Here is a 15,842-nt window from a genome sequence, read left to right on the forward strand (position 1 = left end):
GTTTCTTTCAACTCAGCCTGCGTCTCTTAGGAGGGCTGTGGTCAGTTCAGAAACCCGCCTACTCTTTGTCAAGTTCCACCAAATGTCGTTCTGTTACTAGGTGGGACAACAAAGCCAGGGAAGAATATTTTTATAATGGATGTGAATGGGAAAAAAGTCCCACCCCATGTCATTGTCATAGCCTCATTATTGCTATTTAAAGTACCAAAAGAAAAACATCTACGTGATATTAATAAAAAGGAACATACAAGTACAGTAGTTACAGTGCAAAACAGGGTTTTTTCCCCTGAAAATACATGTTTGAATTAGTTTAATCCTCTGAAACAGGCAGAGGACAGAGAGAGAGAGAGAGCAGTGCATCTTGGGTACCTCGCACTGACCAGGAAGTTGTGGAACCATAGGCTCGCTCTCAACATAAAATATATTTTAATTGTAATTTTGCCCATTTAAAATATATGTACCCAATCGAATATCTTAGTTACATCTATATCGTTCATGTGAACTAGTTTGTTGAAGCTTATTCATTATACTTAAAGAAATCGCTATGACCGCGCCGCATCGTGGCCGTACCGCGCATCACTGCACAATGCAGTGTCTAGCAGGAGACGTCTATGCAAGACTAGTAATCCACTAGTAATATTCACTGTGTATTCACTCCATTGTTCCAAAATGTGCTATAGGTGTCCAGTGTTTTCTATCTCTGGTTGTGTGTTCTCAGGGAGAGGATGTTGAGGATGAGGATGAGGACCAGGAGGAGCAGGTGGTCCACATCTCCACCCAGGACTTGGTGAAGATCAGATATGGAGTCGTTGTGCTGCTGCACAGCCTGCTGAGACTGCTGGGGAGGTTCTCTCTGAAGGACAGAAAGCAGAGCGCCATCCACTGCACACAGGTAGCTACTGCACCTACAGTACTGCACCCACAGCGCCATCCACTGTACACAGGTAGCTACTGCAGCTCTACAGCGCCATCCACTGTACACAGGTAGCTACTGCAGCTCTACAGCGCCATCCACTGTACACAGGTAGCTACTGCACCCACAGCGCCATCCACTGTACACAGGTAGCTACTGCACCCACAGCGCCATCCACTGTACACAGGTAGCTACTGCAGCTCTACAGCGCCATCCACTGTACACAGGTAGCTACTGCACCTAGAGCGCCATCCACTGTACACAGGTAGCTACTGCACCTACAGCGCCATCCACTGTACACAGGTAGCTACTGCACCCACAGCGCCATCCACTGTACACAGGTAGCTACTGCAGCTCTACAGCGCCATCCACTGCACACAGGTAGCTACTGCACTCACAGTACTGCACCTACAGCGCCATCCTCTGCACAGGGATCATTAATTATTCATTTTTATTGGTGTGATGTTTTTAATGTTGTGTTTTTATTTCATTTCATTTATGCAGATCTTCATAAAGCTCATTTATTTTGAGCCCGTCCTTGGAGAGGTCAGCTTCTCCTCTAAACAGTAAGTGACCTTTTGACCTTTGACCTCTTATTGATGATAAAAGTAATGTAAAATAACGTACAGTCATTTATCACCATATAAGGATATCCTCCCATCCCTAAAAGTGTAAGTGTGTGTGTGTGTGTGTGTGTGTGTGTGTGTGTGTGTGTGTGTGTGTGTGTGTGTGTGTGTGTGTGTGTGTGTGTGTGTGTGTGTGTGTGTGTGTGTGTGTGTGTGTGTGTTACAGGGAAATGGAGCGTCTCAGAACGGTTCCAGAGCTGGCCTTCCATGGTTTATCTCTGCTCTGCAGCCCCAGCCATGGAGACATGATCGAGGTATGACAATATATACACTATAATATACACACTATATATACAATATACTGTACATACTGTACTACCACTGACCTTAACGCCAGAATATATACACTATATATACTGTACATACTGTACTACTACTGACCTTAACCCCAGAATATATACACTATATATATACTGTACATACTGTACTACTACTGACCTTAACCCCAACCATGGAGACATGACCGAGGTATGACAATATACTGCTAATATTATACTCTTTTGAATATATATATATATATATATATATATATATATATATATATATATATATATTGAGAGACACGGCCACTCGCTGTCTCTGAGACGCTCTGTGGCGTCAATCAACTGTAGGTTTGGGTTGGACGTCTCTTGGATCAGGGTTCAGGGTCTCATGTGGCTTTTTACAATTAACTGTTGATTTAGTCGACTAAAATATGATATTTAGTAAGTAAAACATTTAAGACAACTACAACTAAAATATGACTAAAACTAATTGGATTTTTATTCAAAAGACTATGACCAAAACTAAATTTTCTTTCAAAATCTACACTAGTCGTGTGTGTGTGTGTGTGTGTCATCATAGTGTGTGTGTGTGTGTGTGTGTGTGTGTGCGTGTGTGTGTGTGTGCGTGTGCGTGTGTGCGCGTGCGTGTGCGCAGTGTGTTCGCAGGCTCTTCCACAGACTCCTCTATGTGATCTTAATGATGAGTAAAGCTGGTTCTGGGAAGCCGTCTCTCCTTCTGCCCAGTCAGACCGTCCTCCGTGCCAGAGAGCTGGCATTGAGCTTTATCTGGTAAGACTGTCCTCTGTGCCAGAAAGCTGGCATTGAGCTTTATCTGGTAAGACTGTCCTCTGTGTCAGAAAGCTGGCATTGAGCTTTATCTGGTAAGACTGTCCTCTGTGTCAGAAAGCTGGCATTGAGCTTTATGTGGTAAGTCCTCTGTGTCCGAGAGCTGGTGTTTGTCTATTCAGAACGGGTACACATTTTGTGTATCATTATTTTATGTTTTAACTATTGAAAAATAGCAGATATACAAGCTCACAGCGAGCTTGTAGATCTGCTATTTTTGAAAAATCGTGAAAATTAGAATTTTGACCCGATTCTATAAGTGTCTTTTGAATCCTTCTAAGACTTTTTGAAAACCCCGTGTTTCTATGTCAGCAATCTGGCCAGCCATTGTCAAAGAAAAGGTCCTTTTCACTTAACTGGAGCTCAGTTAGTCTGTTCTTGAGAGACTACTATGTCAGTGGTTCTCAAACCTTTTCATGTGAAGGACCCCCAAAATGATATGTATTTGGCCAAGGACCCGCATCTCAAAATATCTAGTTCCAGGGACCACCCAGAAGCAAAATTTGAGTTACAAACGTTCGCTCTAAAAATACATATATTCAAAGATTTTCACGCCTTTTTTTCAAAAATAGCAGATCTACAAGCTCTGAGTGCCGCACCGAGTGCTGCGCTGTGAGCTTGTATATCTGCTATTTTTCACTGGTTAAAGCATTCAATAATTCTAGGCCTAAATGGGTTAATGTGTTGTTGTTGTTGTTGTTGTTGTCCATCCTGCAGTCACATGGTGTTGGTTCTACAGTAACAGTATGTTAATGTGTGTGTACAGTAACATTATGTTAATGTTATGTTGTTCATCCTCCAGTCACAAGGTGGAGGAGCTGAAGGAAGTCGCTCTGCCCTTCCTCTCCGTGTTAATTCAACACATCTGCGTCCAGGTCAGTTAATAATAATAATAATAATAATACATTATGTACATCTGCTTCCAGGTCAGTCCTCATCTCTATAATAATAATAATAATACACTATGTTATGTACATACATTATGTACATCTGCTTCCAGGTCAGTCCTCATCTCTTTAATAATAATAATAATAATAATAATACATTATGTTATGTACATACAGTATGTACTTCTGCTTCCAGGACGCGACCGAGTATTTCCCGGTGAACCTAAGCGCAACGGTGGGGGCTTGAGTGTGGGGAACACGCACCACTGACTATTGCTGATGGAGAGGTTATATAGCTTAGCCTTTATGTATTGAGAATGAGAGGCGCTCTTGCAAATTTAGTAAGAGACTCGTCGCCAATTGCAAGATATTTAAAGGTTATTTGGGGCCATGATGATGATATCCTTTTCTTCCCACAACTAGACTAAGGATTTATATCGTCTGTGTTATTGTTTACAACCACAATTATTCACGTGTGGGAAGATCGCGGTTCACTAGTTTTAGTAGGCTATAGTGTTGGCTTAGAAGCCTAATTTTCAGAAGTGTTTGCCATGTTTTAAGGCCGTGTAGGCTTTTCAGAATTTAATTTAATGTTTTCCATTTAATGATTTCCTTTATCGTCATCTTCCGCTAATGTACGCAACTGTTTTCGCCAGGTTTTAAGGTCTTATTTTAGTTGTTTCTCATAAGCTCGCGACCCTCCTTGCCCATCGGCCCCCACCTTTGCGCTTAGGTTCACCGGGAAATACTCGGTCCCTTCCAGGACAGTCCTCATCTCTTTAATGAACACAACATACATTTTCAGGTGGGCTAAAATAAAAATGGTATCCAGTCAGAGGAGAGAAACTTACTCTTGAGATTGCCTTTTGATAAAAAATCCCCTGATTATGTTTGATAAAATCAATTGTATTTGATTATGAATAGCTGGATTATAACTAGCATCCATGCTACAGATACTGTATGCACGTTAGGAATGGTGTTATCTTTTTATGGAATCTAACTCTCTTTCTCTATCTCTCTCTCTCCCCCTCTCTCTCTCTCTCTCTCTCTCTCTCTCTCTCTCTCTCTCTCTCTCTCTCTCTCTCTCTCTCTCTCTCTACTCTCTCAGATGGTGGAGAAGAGTGAGTATCGTCTCCATGGCTCTCAGGCGGTGGGCGTCTTGGTGGCTCAGCTGCCCTGTTCAGAGTACGCCACGCTGGTCAAGTGGCTTTATGACTACAGCAAGAGTTCCAAGGTAATGTAGGCTTTATGACTACAGCAAGAGTTCCAAGGTAATGTAGGCTTTATGACTACTCTAAGAGTTCTAAGGTAATGTTAATGTAGGGTCACTTTATGACTCTTTGACTACTAGAGTTCTAAGGTAATGTAGAGACTCTTTGACTACTAGAGTTCTAAGGTAATGTAGAGACTCTTTGACTACTAGAGTTCTAAAGTAATGTTTATGACTCTTTGACTACTAGAGTTCTAAGGTAATGTTTATGACTCTTTGACTACTAGAGTTCTAAGGTAATGTAGAGACTCTTTGACTACTAGAGTTCTAAGGTAATGTTTATGACTCTTTGACTATTAGAGTTCTAAGGTAATGTTTATGACTCTTTGACTACTAGAGTTCTAAGGTAATGTTTATGACTCTTTGACTACTAGAGTTCTAAGGTAATGTTTATGACTCTTTGACTACTAGAGTTCTAAGGTAATGTTTATGACTCTTTGACTACTAGAGTTCTAAGGTAATGTTTATGACTCTTTGACTACTAGAGTTCTAAGGTAATGTTTATGACTCTTTGACTACTAGAGTTCTAAGGTAATGTAGTCTTTTTGACTACTCCAAGAGTTCCAAGCTAATGTAGAGGACGCTTCATGGCTAGAGAGTAGAGGGAGGTATCTCACAGGGTTCTCAACCTTTTCAGTCCACGACCACCAAAATAATCATATTTTAACTGGGACCCCCCCAGGGGACCACCACCCTGACGAGCACTAAGAGTTGAGGAGGCATTACATTTTGTATAACACGCTTCTATTGTGAAAATAGCAGATCTACACGCTCACAATGCCTCGTCTGGCCAATGTTTAATTAGTCATTTTAGAGGCATTAAAAAGTCCTTAAATGGTCACTTTAGAAATGTGCAGATACCCTCTATGCCAGGGGTCTTCAACGTTTTCAGGCCAAGGACCCCTTAGTTGAGAGAGAGATGAAGCAGGGACCCCACAACCTGTTCATAGATATAGTTTCATTGTTTGACAGCACAATCGACAGTGAATTTTGGATTCATGTTAATGTGTGTTTTCAGATATTTAACCACTTGAACGTCAGTACTTAATAAACTTGAACTTTCACTCTGTACTTAGTTTGCTCTTTTTCCCCTCCAAAACATAGCAGATCTGCAAGCTCACAACTAGTGACCGACCGATAGACTTTTTTGTGATCCGATACGATACCGATTCTAGAGAGGGGAGCCATCACCAATAACGATACGATACCGATATATACATCTATATAAAACAGGCCTTTTAGTCTTTATTAAAGAGCCACATACCTCCAATATGCTGTGCTCTAACTGGACTGGAGTCTCATTTGTCTCCTAAAGCCCTTGAATATTTTGGAATATGATTAAGGATTACTCTACTGTGATTATCACATTTCACATCGCACAAACCATACTTGTAACTTTCACTAGCCCCTAAAAAAAGTTCTATCGGTTATATCGGTTGCATATCGGTTATATCGGTAATATCGGTCGCATATCGGTGCATATCGGTGCATACCGATATGGCCAAAAAGGTCATATCGGTGGCCGATATATCGGTCGGTCACTACTCACAACGCCAAGGTGTTGTGAGCTTGTAGATCTGCTATTTTTGTCTAAAGTTCTCAGAATATGGACGCTAGGATTCAAGTGGTTAATATAAGAAAGCGTGGAACAAAAAACAAGTTCCTATCAGAAAATGATTTGGAGGACCCCCTGTAGTAACTCTTAGGACCCCCTGCTGAAGGCCCCTGCTCTTAAACACTTAAACTTTATGTTGGGTGGTGTTGTTCTAACAGATGGTGCGACGCCTCTTCTCCATCGACGTGGTGATGGTGTTGCTGGAGCAGCCAGAGAGGATGGCAGAGGGTGGAGCAGAGGGTGGAGCAGAGGGGGGGGAGGAGTCCTCTTTCCTGAACCACAGGTAGGCCTGTCACCATCATGACCCGTTACACCACCTGTCACCATCATGACCCGTTACACCACCTGTCACCATCATGACATGTTACTCCACCTGTTACACCACCTGTCACCATCATGACACGTTACACCACCCGTTACACCACCTGTCACCATCATGACACGTTACACCACCTGTTACACCACCTGTCACCATCATGACATGTTACTCCACCTGTCATCATCATGACACGTTACACCACCTTTCATTGTCACTCAAATCATTGCCATTTAATTGATAGATAGATAGATACCTTTAGTATCCTAAGGGGGAAACTCAGTTGCCCAGAGGCAGCACAGCAGTATAAGGTTATTTACAAAGTATGAAAAAGATAAAAGAAAAACAAGAACAGAGTACAGTAAAGAGCAAGGTACATCAAGAAAGGAAACAAATAATATATATATTTATATGTTTGGCTTTTAGGCTGTGAAGTTGAAGTTGCACATGGCAGACATATTGAAGTTCTTTATTAGGAATAAACCATCTGGTTTTCAAGGACAGATAATCACATATCTGTCTAGAACAGAGCTAACAAAACAACAGATATGACACATAACCTAAATATATAAAGAAATGACTTGACATAATTGACAACTTTATACTTCAAAATTAACATTGATAGTGGAAATAGCAGATCTACAAGCTCACAACGCGTCACATCGCATGTGAGCTTGTAGATCTGCTATTTCCACAGTTTTTTTGAAAATGTTTGAAAATATTGTCTGTATTTCTGAGTAATGAGTACCGGTATATGATTCTTGCTGTCTTTCCATATGTCAATTTGAATAATTAATTGTATAAAATTCAATTAAGTACTGATCATAAAGAAAATGTCTGAAAATATATGAACATATTTCTACATGTAAATAATTACGACGATTATGACTAGGGATGCACGATTAATCGGTTCCGGGTCGTCCCACAGGTTCCTGATCCACAGCCTGTTGTTATTAGATTAGATACTGTATAATGACGCTTCCGGGTCGGTTGTTATTAGATTAGATACTGTATAATGACGGTTCCGGGTCGGTTGTTATTAGATTAGATACTGTATAATGACGGTTCCGGGTCGGTTGTTATTTGATTAGATACTGTATAATGACGGTTCCGGGTCGGTTGTTATTAGATTAGATACTGTATAATGACGGTTCCCGGTCGGTTGTTATTAGATTAGATACTGTTTAATGACGGTTCCGGGTCGGTTGTTATTTGATTAGATACTGTATAATGACGGTTCCGGGTCGGTTGTTATTTGATTAGATACTGTATAATGACGGTTCCCGGTCGGTTGTTATTAGATTAGATACTGTATAATGACGGTTCCCGGTCAGCCCACAGGTTCCTGCTGTTATTAGATTAGTATTAGATACGGTTCCGGGTCGGTTGTTATTAGATTAGATACTGTGTGTAACAGTGGCGATGCGTGCCCCAAGGGACCGGACCTTCGGGGACGCACCACCGCCCCCCCCCCCCCCCCCCCGCGCGTGCACATGCGCGCAAATTGTATGCCTTTTTCATTCTTCTTTTTCTTTTACAAAACTGGTTAACAATGAACAGCAGACTGTGTACAAGGCAAGCACGCTGGGTAGGCTTAACCTAATTAGCACTACACACATACTCCAAACCAAGACTTCCAAACCAATGCCAATATAAGGATTAAATAGATGTGCGCTGCTGACAGACAGAGCCACACAAGACACAACCAGCGCAACCAATCGAAACGTCCATTTAACATAGCGCGCTTTACAAAGCAAAACGCACTGTCCACCATCATGTAACAACACCAGCTATCAATGCAAAGAAAGACCACGTCAAGAAAGACCCACATTAAATAGACAAAAACAGGCCTAAGTGTATCAATCTGTCTTTCAATGTTATATGAGATACATAAAGTGGTTCCTGTGTAAATAAGCTGTAAGGTTTACTAGGATCTCCTTTTAGCTGACCAGTGATTTGTACTGTCATGAAACTGTACCTTTTCCAATTGCAAACTTCTAATACATTCTTCAATGATCAATCAATGGAAATTAAATGCACAGCGGCATATCCAGCAATATAAATTAATTCAGTTTCTCTCACCAATGAAGTTGTTCACTTGAAGAAAAGAAAAACATCCTCCTGTCCTTTTGGGTGAATTTCTCAAAGATGGGTTCATAAAGCTATCATTCCTTTTAAGTTCTGTCCATCTTTCATAAAACAGTCTTCTTGAAAAAGGCAACGATAATAATAAATCCACAGCGTTCACTCCAGCTGCAGCCATGTCGCGTCTGTTTACTTTACAAGTTTCACGTGTTGTGCATAGTGAGTGTGAAACATGCTTGTTGTTCCACTCCAAGTCCCGGAAAAGCCGTGTTGTGATTGGCCAGTAGTCACTTGACTCATTTTGATTGGTGGTTGAACGTGGGTGTTCCGTATACCCTTGACCAGAGCCCTCAAAATATGATTGGTTGATCAAACTGTCAATCCACACCAAGGCTTGTATTATGGGGAACTGGCTCAGGGAATTCTAGAAGTACTGCGAGTGAGAGTAATCTGCGCAGAGACTCAGTAGAAAAAATCTCTCATTGGCTGTTATTTTTCCCAGCACACAAGCACTCCCTATGCACAGAACTTGGGGAAGAAACAACTACAACGAGTATAGCGAGCGAAACAGTGCAGTTTAACAGATTACCAACACAAATAATTGTAATTATTTTAATAAAAAAAATAAAAAATAAAAATATATGTTTTTTTTTTAAATAAAAATATTATTTTCTTTCTTCTGAGGATCCCTGGGTCTTCTCTGAATACCCTGAAGGTCCTGAAAATTCGCCACTGGTGTGTAATGACTGTTCCGGGTCATCACACAGCTTGCTTTTATTAGATTAGATACTGTGTGTATTAGATACTGTGATTAGAGGATGATATAATGACGGTTCCGGGTCGGTTGTTATTAGATTAGATACTGTGTGTAATGACGGTTCCGGGTCGGTTGTTATTAGATTAGATACTGTGTGTAATGACGGTTCCGGGTCGGTTGTTATTAGATTAGATACTGTGTGTATTAGATACTGTGATCAGAGGATGATGTAATGACGGTTCCGGGTCGGTTGTTATTAGATTAGATACTGTGTGTAATGACGGTTCCGGGTCGTCCCACAGGTTCCTGATCCACAGCCTGCTGTTCGGCCGTCGTAAAGACTCCTCCCCCACGGTGAGAGGCCACGCCCTGGCCTGCCTCGCTCGCTGTCTGGAGCTGCCCTCCTTCAACGTCACACAGGCCGTGCACAACCTGTTCCACAGTGAGTGAGATATATATATATATATATATATATGTATGTGTGTGTGTGTGTGTGTGTGTGTGTGTGTGTGTGTATGTATGTGTGTGTGTGTGTATGTATGTACAGTATGTATGTATGTATATATATATAATGGATATTAGAGTATACAGTTGCCTGGCTCCAGCCCATTGACCCGCCCACTCTCTGAGCGGACTGGTTCTCTTGGTCTGGTGTTGTCATATGACGCTTAACTTGATATGGTATCTTGGCGTACCAGCCAATGAAATCAATGCAAGACGGAGGAGGGGGTGGGTCTAACTTTTGAAAATCAACAGAAACAGTGGAGGGAGGGAGAGCTCAGCCAAAGCTCTTAATTGCTCCCTTTGAACTTCAAAGGAGGTTTTGCACACCTCGTTAGCATCAAAGACAACGACCCGTTTGATGCCTGTCATAGAGGGGAGGGGGAAGGGGGGGAATGTTTTTGTGTACACACAAGTCAAACACAACCCCTCCCACCAGATCTCTTGTGATTGGGAATTTCAAATTTCAAATCCCCTCCCCTTTGAAATCTCTTGTCAATGGGACAATGTCACACTCAAGCTTAGCGCAGAGTCTAAAATCAGGCTACATATACAGTATACATACAGTATATATACAGTATACATACAGTATACATACAGTATATATACGGTATATATATACAGTACGCCCTGGCCTGCCTCACACACTGTCTGGAGCTGCCTTCATTCAATGTGACGCACGCCGTGCACAGCCTCTTCCACAGTGAATGGTTGCAAACAATTAACTTTCTCTGGTGGGAGTCGACTTGTGTAATGAAGTCGACTGAGTCGACTTTTTGGTTAATGCCCTACTGTGTGTGTGTGTGTGTGTGTGTGTGTGTAGGTGGGAGCCACACAAGGCTGGAGGAAGGCAGCTCTGGAGGAACCACCACTGTAGGGTCCACTCGCTCCTCCATCCCCGGCTCCACCTCCTCCAACCCCGGCTCCACCACCTCCCACCAGACCCAGAAGTCCTACAAGACTCTGCCCTTCAGAACCATCGAGCTGACGGGGAGACTCTCCACCGGCAACTCTGAGGGTAAGAGAGAGAACCCTCTTGTTCTGTTTCTCTACCCGTAGTCTCGCGTAGCCAGACAACTATTCCACAATCTCTGAATCCTATATAGAGTCTGGAACGACAAGTATCGGAAAGTAGCCACTGCTGCACGGAACTGTAGTCCCATTGGAAACAACAGAAGCACACTAGCACAGACAGTCAGTATAATGAAATGTAGTCCCACTGGAAACATAACAGAAGCACACTAGCACAGACATAGTCATTATAATGAACTGTAGTCTCTGTGTCTACCTGTGATAATTTTGTCTAGATTGATATTTCTATGCATTTGATGTATTGATGTAACCTTGCTCTGGATTAAGAGCGTTTGCTAAATGCCTAAATTGTAACGTTTTGTGTTTTGTGTTTTTTCTTTTTTTCTTTATTTTTTTCAGCTGAAGAGAACGTGTCTCTTCTCATGAGACGCATCGCCGACCCCAAGACCAACGTGAGGAAGTCTGCACTGCAGGTGATTCTGTTATGGAGGAATTACACTTGTTTAGCCAGTGTACAGTAGCCTCATAGCTACTGTACAGATGACTACTGTACAAGATACTGTACACAACTACTGTACAAGATACTGTACACAACTACTGTACAAGATAGTGTACACAACTACTGTACAAGATAGTGTACACAACTACTGTACAAGATACTGTACACAACTACTGTACTAGGTCCTCTGGGGGCGTGTTATCTCCTCTGCATCATCAGCGCCCACACCCTACTGTAGGTGGGGTTAGCAAAAAGGCCTTTCTGTGTGGAGTTTGCATGTTCTTCCCGTGTCTCGTGCCTGATGGAGGGGAGAGGAATCTTACCTCCGTATTAGTGTGTGTGTGTGTGTGTGTGTGTGTGTGTGTGTGTGTGTGTGTGTGTGTGTGTGTGTGTGTGTGTGTGTGTGTGTGTGTGTGTGTGTGTGTGTGTGTGTGTGTGTGTGTGTGTGTGCAGGCCTTCATAGGACTGTTGAAGCACGGTGTGGTCCCCCTGACCGCGGACCACCTGCGCGAGGTGTCAGACCGCTGCAGAGACCCTGCTGTGTCCGTCAAGAAGAAAGCTCTGCAGTGTGTGACTGAGCTGATCGCTGTGAGTATGACCATATATGGATATATAGAAAGCTCTCTGTGAGTATTACCATATATGGATATATAGAAAGCTCTGCAGTGTGTGATTACCATATATGGATATATAGAAAGCCCTGCAGTGTGTGATTACCATATATGGATATATAGAAAGCTCTGCAGTGTATGATTACAGACCTGCCAACCCGTACGCATTTTGCGTATTTAGCACGCATTTTAAGGCTCTGTACGCAGGTACGCTTTATCCAATGATCTCTACGCAATTTCTTGTCATGGGTGCGGTAAAACAATTAACCCAAAAAAAAGAGAGAGAGAAAAAAAACTTGCTGAGCGCTGGTGAGAGAATGCCTGCCCGCCCGCTCGCCCCTCCCCTCCCTGCTACAATCTCCTCAAATTGGATGCAGCTGCGACCTATGGCTGCGACAGCTGATCAGCTGGAACACTGAACACCGTCCGTCAAGCAAGTTCGCCCGTGTGTTCGCTGCGTGACTCCGGTCGTAGAAGCTTACATTGGGGATAAATAGCAGTGGTGTGATATGGATTTTAGAAGTGTGGGTCCTCTAAATTCATGACATCCGAGAACGCTGTTTTTATTGTCAAGAGTGTTTAGTGTATGCATATGAGGCGCGCGTGCGTGCAGCAAAATAAGCGTGGGCTCGCCGAGCCCACGGCATCTTACCCCTGGCTGTAAATAAGGCTTTAGAATCCAAAATGATGAAAACAAATGGGGGCGTATATATATTTTGATGTGTTTCAAGCGGCCAACTCTGTTCCATAGTGTCAGAAGGAGAACTCCTTATGCTATGGACCAGAGCTGAGCAACTGAATTGCCTTGCAGCCTGAGAACATTATTTGGTAAAAAAGAAAGGGTCTTCATTGACACCTTGTGGGGGAAAGTGGTATAAGCGGTCTGTTCCTAATAAGCGATATTCTATTGAATACCCCTTAATTTCATGTGCACTTAAAGGAGCTATGGTCAACTTTCTTGAAAAACGGACCCTAAAATAAAAGTTTTGAAAATGGTTTATAAAAAGATTAAGCTTCATATGTGTTTCTATCAAAATTGAAGTGTAAAATAATCATTTAATTTGGCCATTGTCAGACTGACTTTGTTTGAATCCCTTATCAATCCATATAAAATAGGAGAGGGATATAAACAAAGTCAGTCTGACAATGGCCAAAATGATTATTCTATCATTATTTTATAGAAACCTACATGAGTTGAATACTTTCAACTTCATGCAAATAGTGCACAGAAATGTGTTTTTTTTAAGTCACTGGTGATCGACTGTTGTGCTAGTCTATAACTAACTCTGACCAAGTGCAGTTAGGGTATTACCTGGTAAATACTTTTTCTCCGGACCAATGTTATTTTTATTTAAAAGGTAACGGCTTGCCTCCATTTAATGTAAGTCAAGACATGCAATGTGCTACATTTCTGGTGTGAGATTTCTTAAATCTAACTCTAAAGGTCCCACCCATAAAGGTGAAAAAAAAATATATAATGCGCTGTGCGGGGAAAAGCTCAAAATTTGCGGCGCGGGTCCTGCGGGCGCTGCGGGTCCTGCGGGCGGCGCGCGGGCGCTTCGCGCCCGCGCATGTGTAGTACTCAAAAAAATTTCCCAAGGTTGGCAGGTCTGTGATTACCATATATGGATATATAGAAAGCTCTGCAGTGTGTGATTACCATATATGGATATATAGAAAACTCTGCACTGTGTGATTACCATATATGGATATATAGAACGCTCTGCAGTGTGAGTATTACCATATATGGATATATAGAAAGCTCTGCAGTGAGAGTGTTCACATTATTACTGTATTTGACTGTAGATTTAGTTGAGTAAAATCATCAATTTTGTATTGTCTCTACGATGCGCAGAGACAATACAAAATGTGGAACGGAGCGAACAGGCTGGATCCAGGCTAGTAAAATCATACAACTATTTCAGCGGACTAAAATGTGACTAAAATAAATCTAGACCAATATGTTGTTCTAGCTTTCAGTGTCTCATTAGTTGTTGCTATAGCAACATCATTTACTTATATTGTTTTCAATAGGAATTTCAATAAGAGAACTTGGGTTAGGTTTTAGGAGGCCTCAGCTGAGGTCTAAATGGTTTAAAACATATGCTCTGCTAACATATGTGTCCCAGCGCAGCTGACGGCTAGTCATTGCATTTTTTCCTCATTTTCATTTTTTCATTTCATTTGAAAGCCGGGGATCATAGCTACAAAATATTATATATATTGGTTGTGGAGATTGACCCAACAGTTTTGAAGATATGGCTTATAGAATGATGCCATGCTGAAATACTACTTTTGAGATATTCAAGTTCTAAATAAATGTCTAACCTGCAAATGACCTGACGATCTCTCACATTAATTAAAAAAAGTCTTATTTACATGCAGAGTTAAGCTCTGGCGTTTAAGTGAAATGTAGCCTAGATTTTTTGAGATGCATTTGTGGCTTTTTTCATTTTAGAAAAAAGAAAAAAAAAAAAAAAGTCATATTAGCAGTAGTGGAAAAACCCTGCCTTCCGAAATGACTGCCCCTCAGTCACACTGAGTCACATATGTTTACAGTACATCTTACCCCATACAATACACTGGTTGAATAAATGCTCTGCTAACATACGTTTACAGTACATCGTACACCATACAATACACCAGGGGTTCCCAAACCTTTTTGTCTCCGAGGCACCCCTACATTATAATTTTCACTCCCAGCACCTTATATTTATAGCATATCGTCGAAACCTTGTATGTCCAAAACCGTTTGTTTTGTATATATCATCTATAAAATGTACTAAACTAGTGAAAACGGCAGGTCTACAAGCACACAACGCCTCGCATCGCGAGGCGTTGTGTGCTTGTAGATCGGCTGTTTTCACTACTTTTGTGCAACAGAGGTTTCTGCCCGACAGCGACGATATTTTAGTGATTATGTTGCGAGGAAAACGTTGTGATGATAGCCATTTTGGTTAGAACCGACTGAAAATATGTTTGTACTTCAAGTTTAAAATGATACTAAATATTTCTTCAGGTGTCCAAATAAATTCCAAATAATATCAAATGATCTCGCGGCACCCCTTGACTGCTGTCGCGGCACCCCAGGGTGCCCCGTCACCCACTTTGAAAACCCCTGCAATACACTGTTTCTTTCAGGGTCATCGTCACAGTAAACTGGTCCAGACATAGTGATTTATCGAAAAGTATTGATTTTGATTATAGTATCGATTTTCATCGATAATATCGATAATCAGTTTTTACATCTCTTAATTGGTTTACACCAACGTTACTTTTATGTGTATCCTTCCTACTTTGGCTTATTCCTAGTTATTTTAAAGGCCTATTTGTACTTAGAATGTGAAAACATCAAAGGCAGGCCTTTAAAAAGTGCGCTACCATCTACCTCAAGAAGTTCTGTATTTTTCTTTAAATAAAAATAAACATTTTTGCTATAAAATCCCAGTGGTTGCGTGGTATCGAAAATGGTATCGAGTATCAACATTTTTCAAAATATCGCATTGAAGTTAGAAATCCAGTATCGTGACAAGCCTATCCAGACGGCCACTCTCAGAGGAATCATCCCTGCTGTGATGGCCCCCTATTGTTCGGGTAAGGATGAACGGTGAACTGCAGCTG

At 41.6% G+C, this 15,842-nt stretch overlaps 1 protein-coding gene across 1 annotated transcript in view; it reads left to right on the forward strand.

The window, feature by feature from the left end:
* Positions 1-15,842, forward strand: part of ncapd3 (non-SMC condensin II complex, subunit D3) — a gene marked incomplete at both ends in the record, with an annotated part of 78,785 nt that overhangs the window by 13,676 nt on the left and 49,267 nt on the right. The window contains 11 exons of the mRNA XM_080754406.1: positions 719-892; positions 1,418-1,479; positions 1,706-1,793; positions 2,458-2,591; positions 3,451-3,523; positions 4,644-4,769; positions 6,579-6,703; positions 9,881-10,020; positions 10,903-11,097; positions 11,511-11,584; positions 12,064-12,198. Coding sequence (XP_080610532.1) covers positions 719-892; positions 1,418-1,479; positions 1,706-1,793; positions 2,458-2,591; positions 3,451-3,523; positions 4,644-4,769; positions 6,579-6,703; positions 9,881-10,020; positions 10,903-11,097; positions 11,511-11,584; positions 12,064-12,198 — 1,326 coding nt within the window. The remainder of the gene's footprint in view (positions 1-718; positions 893-1,417; positions 1,480-1,705; positions 1,794-2,457; positions 2,592-3,450; positions 3,524-4,643; positions 4,770-6,578; positions 6,704-9,880; positions 10,021-10,902; positions 11,098-11,510; positions 11,585-12,063; positions 12,199-15,842) is intronic.

The sequence above is a fragment of the Nannobrachium achirus genome (assembly GCF_963921795.1).
Source record: "Nannobrachium achirus genome assembly, chromosome: 23".
Taxonomy (NCBI): Eukaryota; Metazoa; Chordata; class Actinopteri; order Myctophiformes; family Myctophidae; genus Nannobrachium; species Nannobrachium achirus.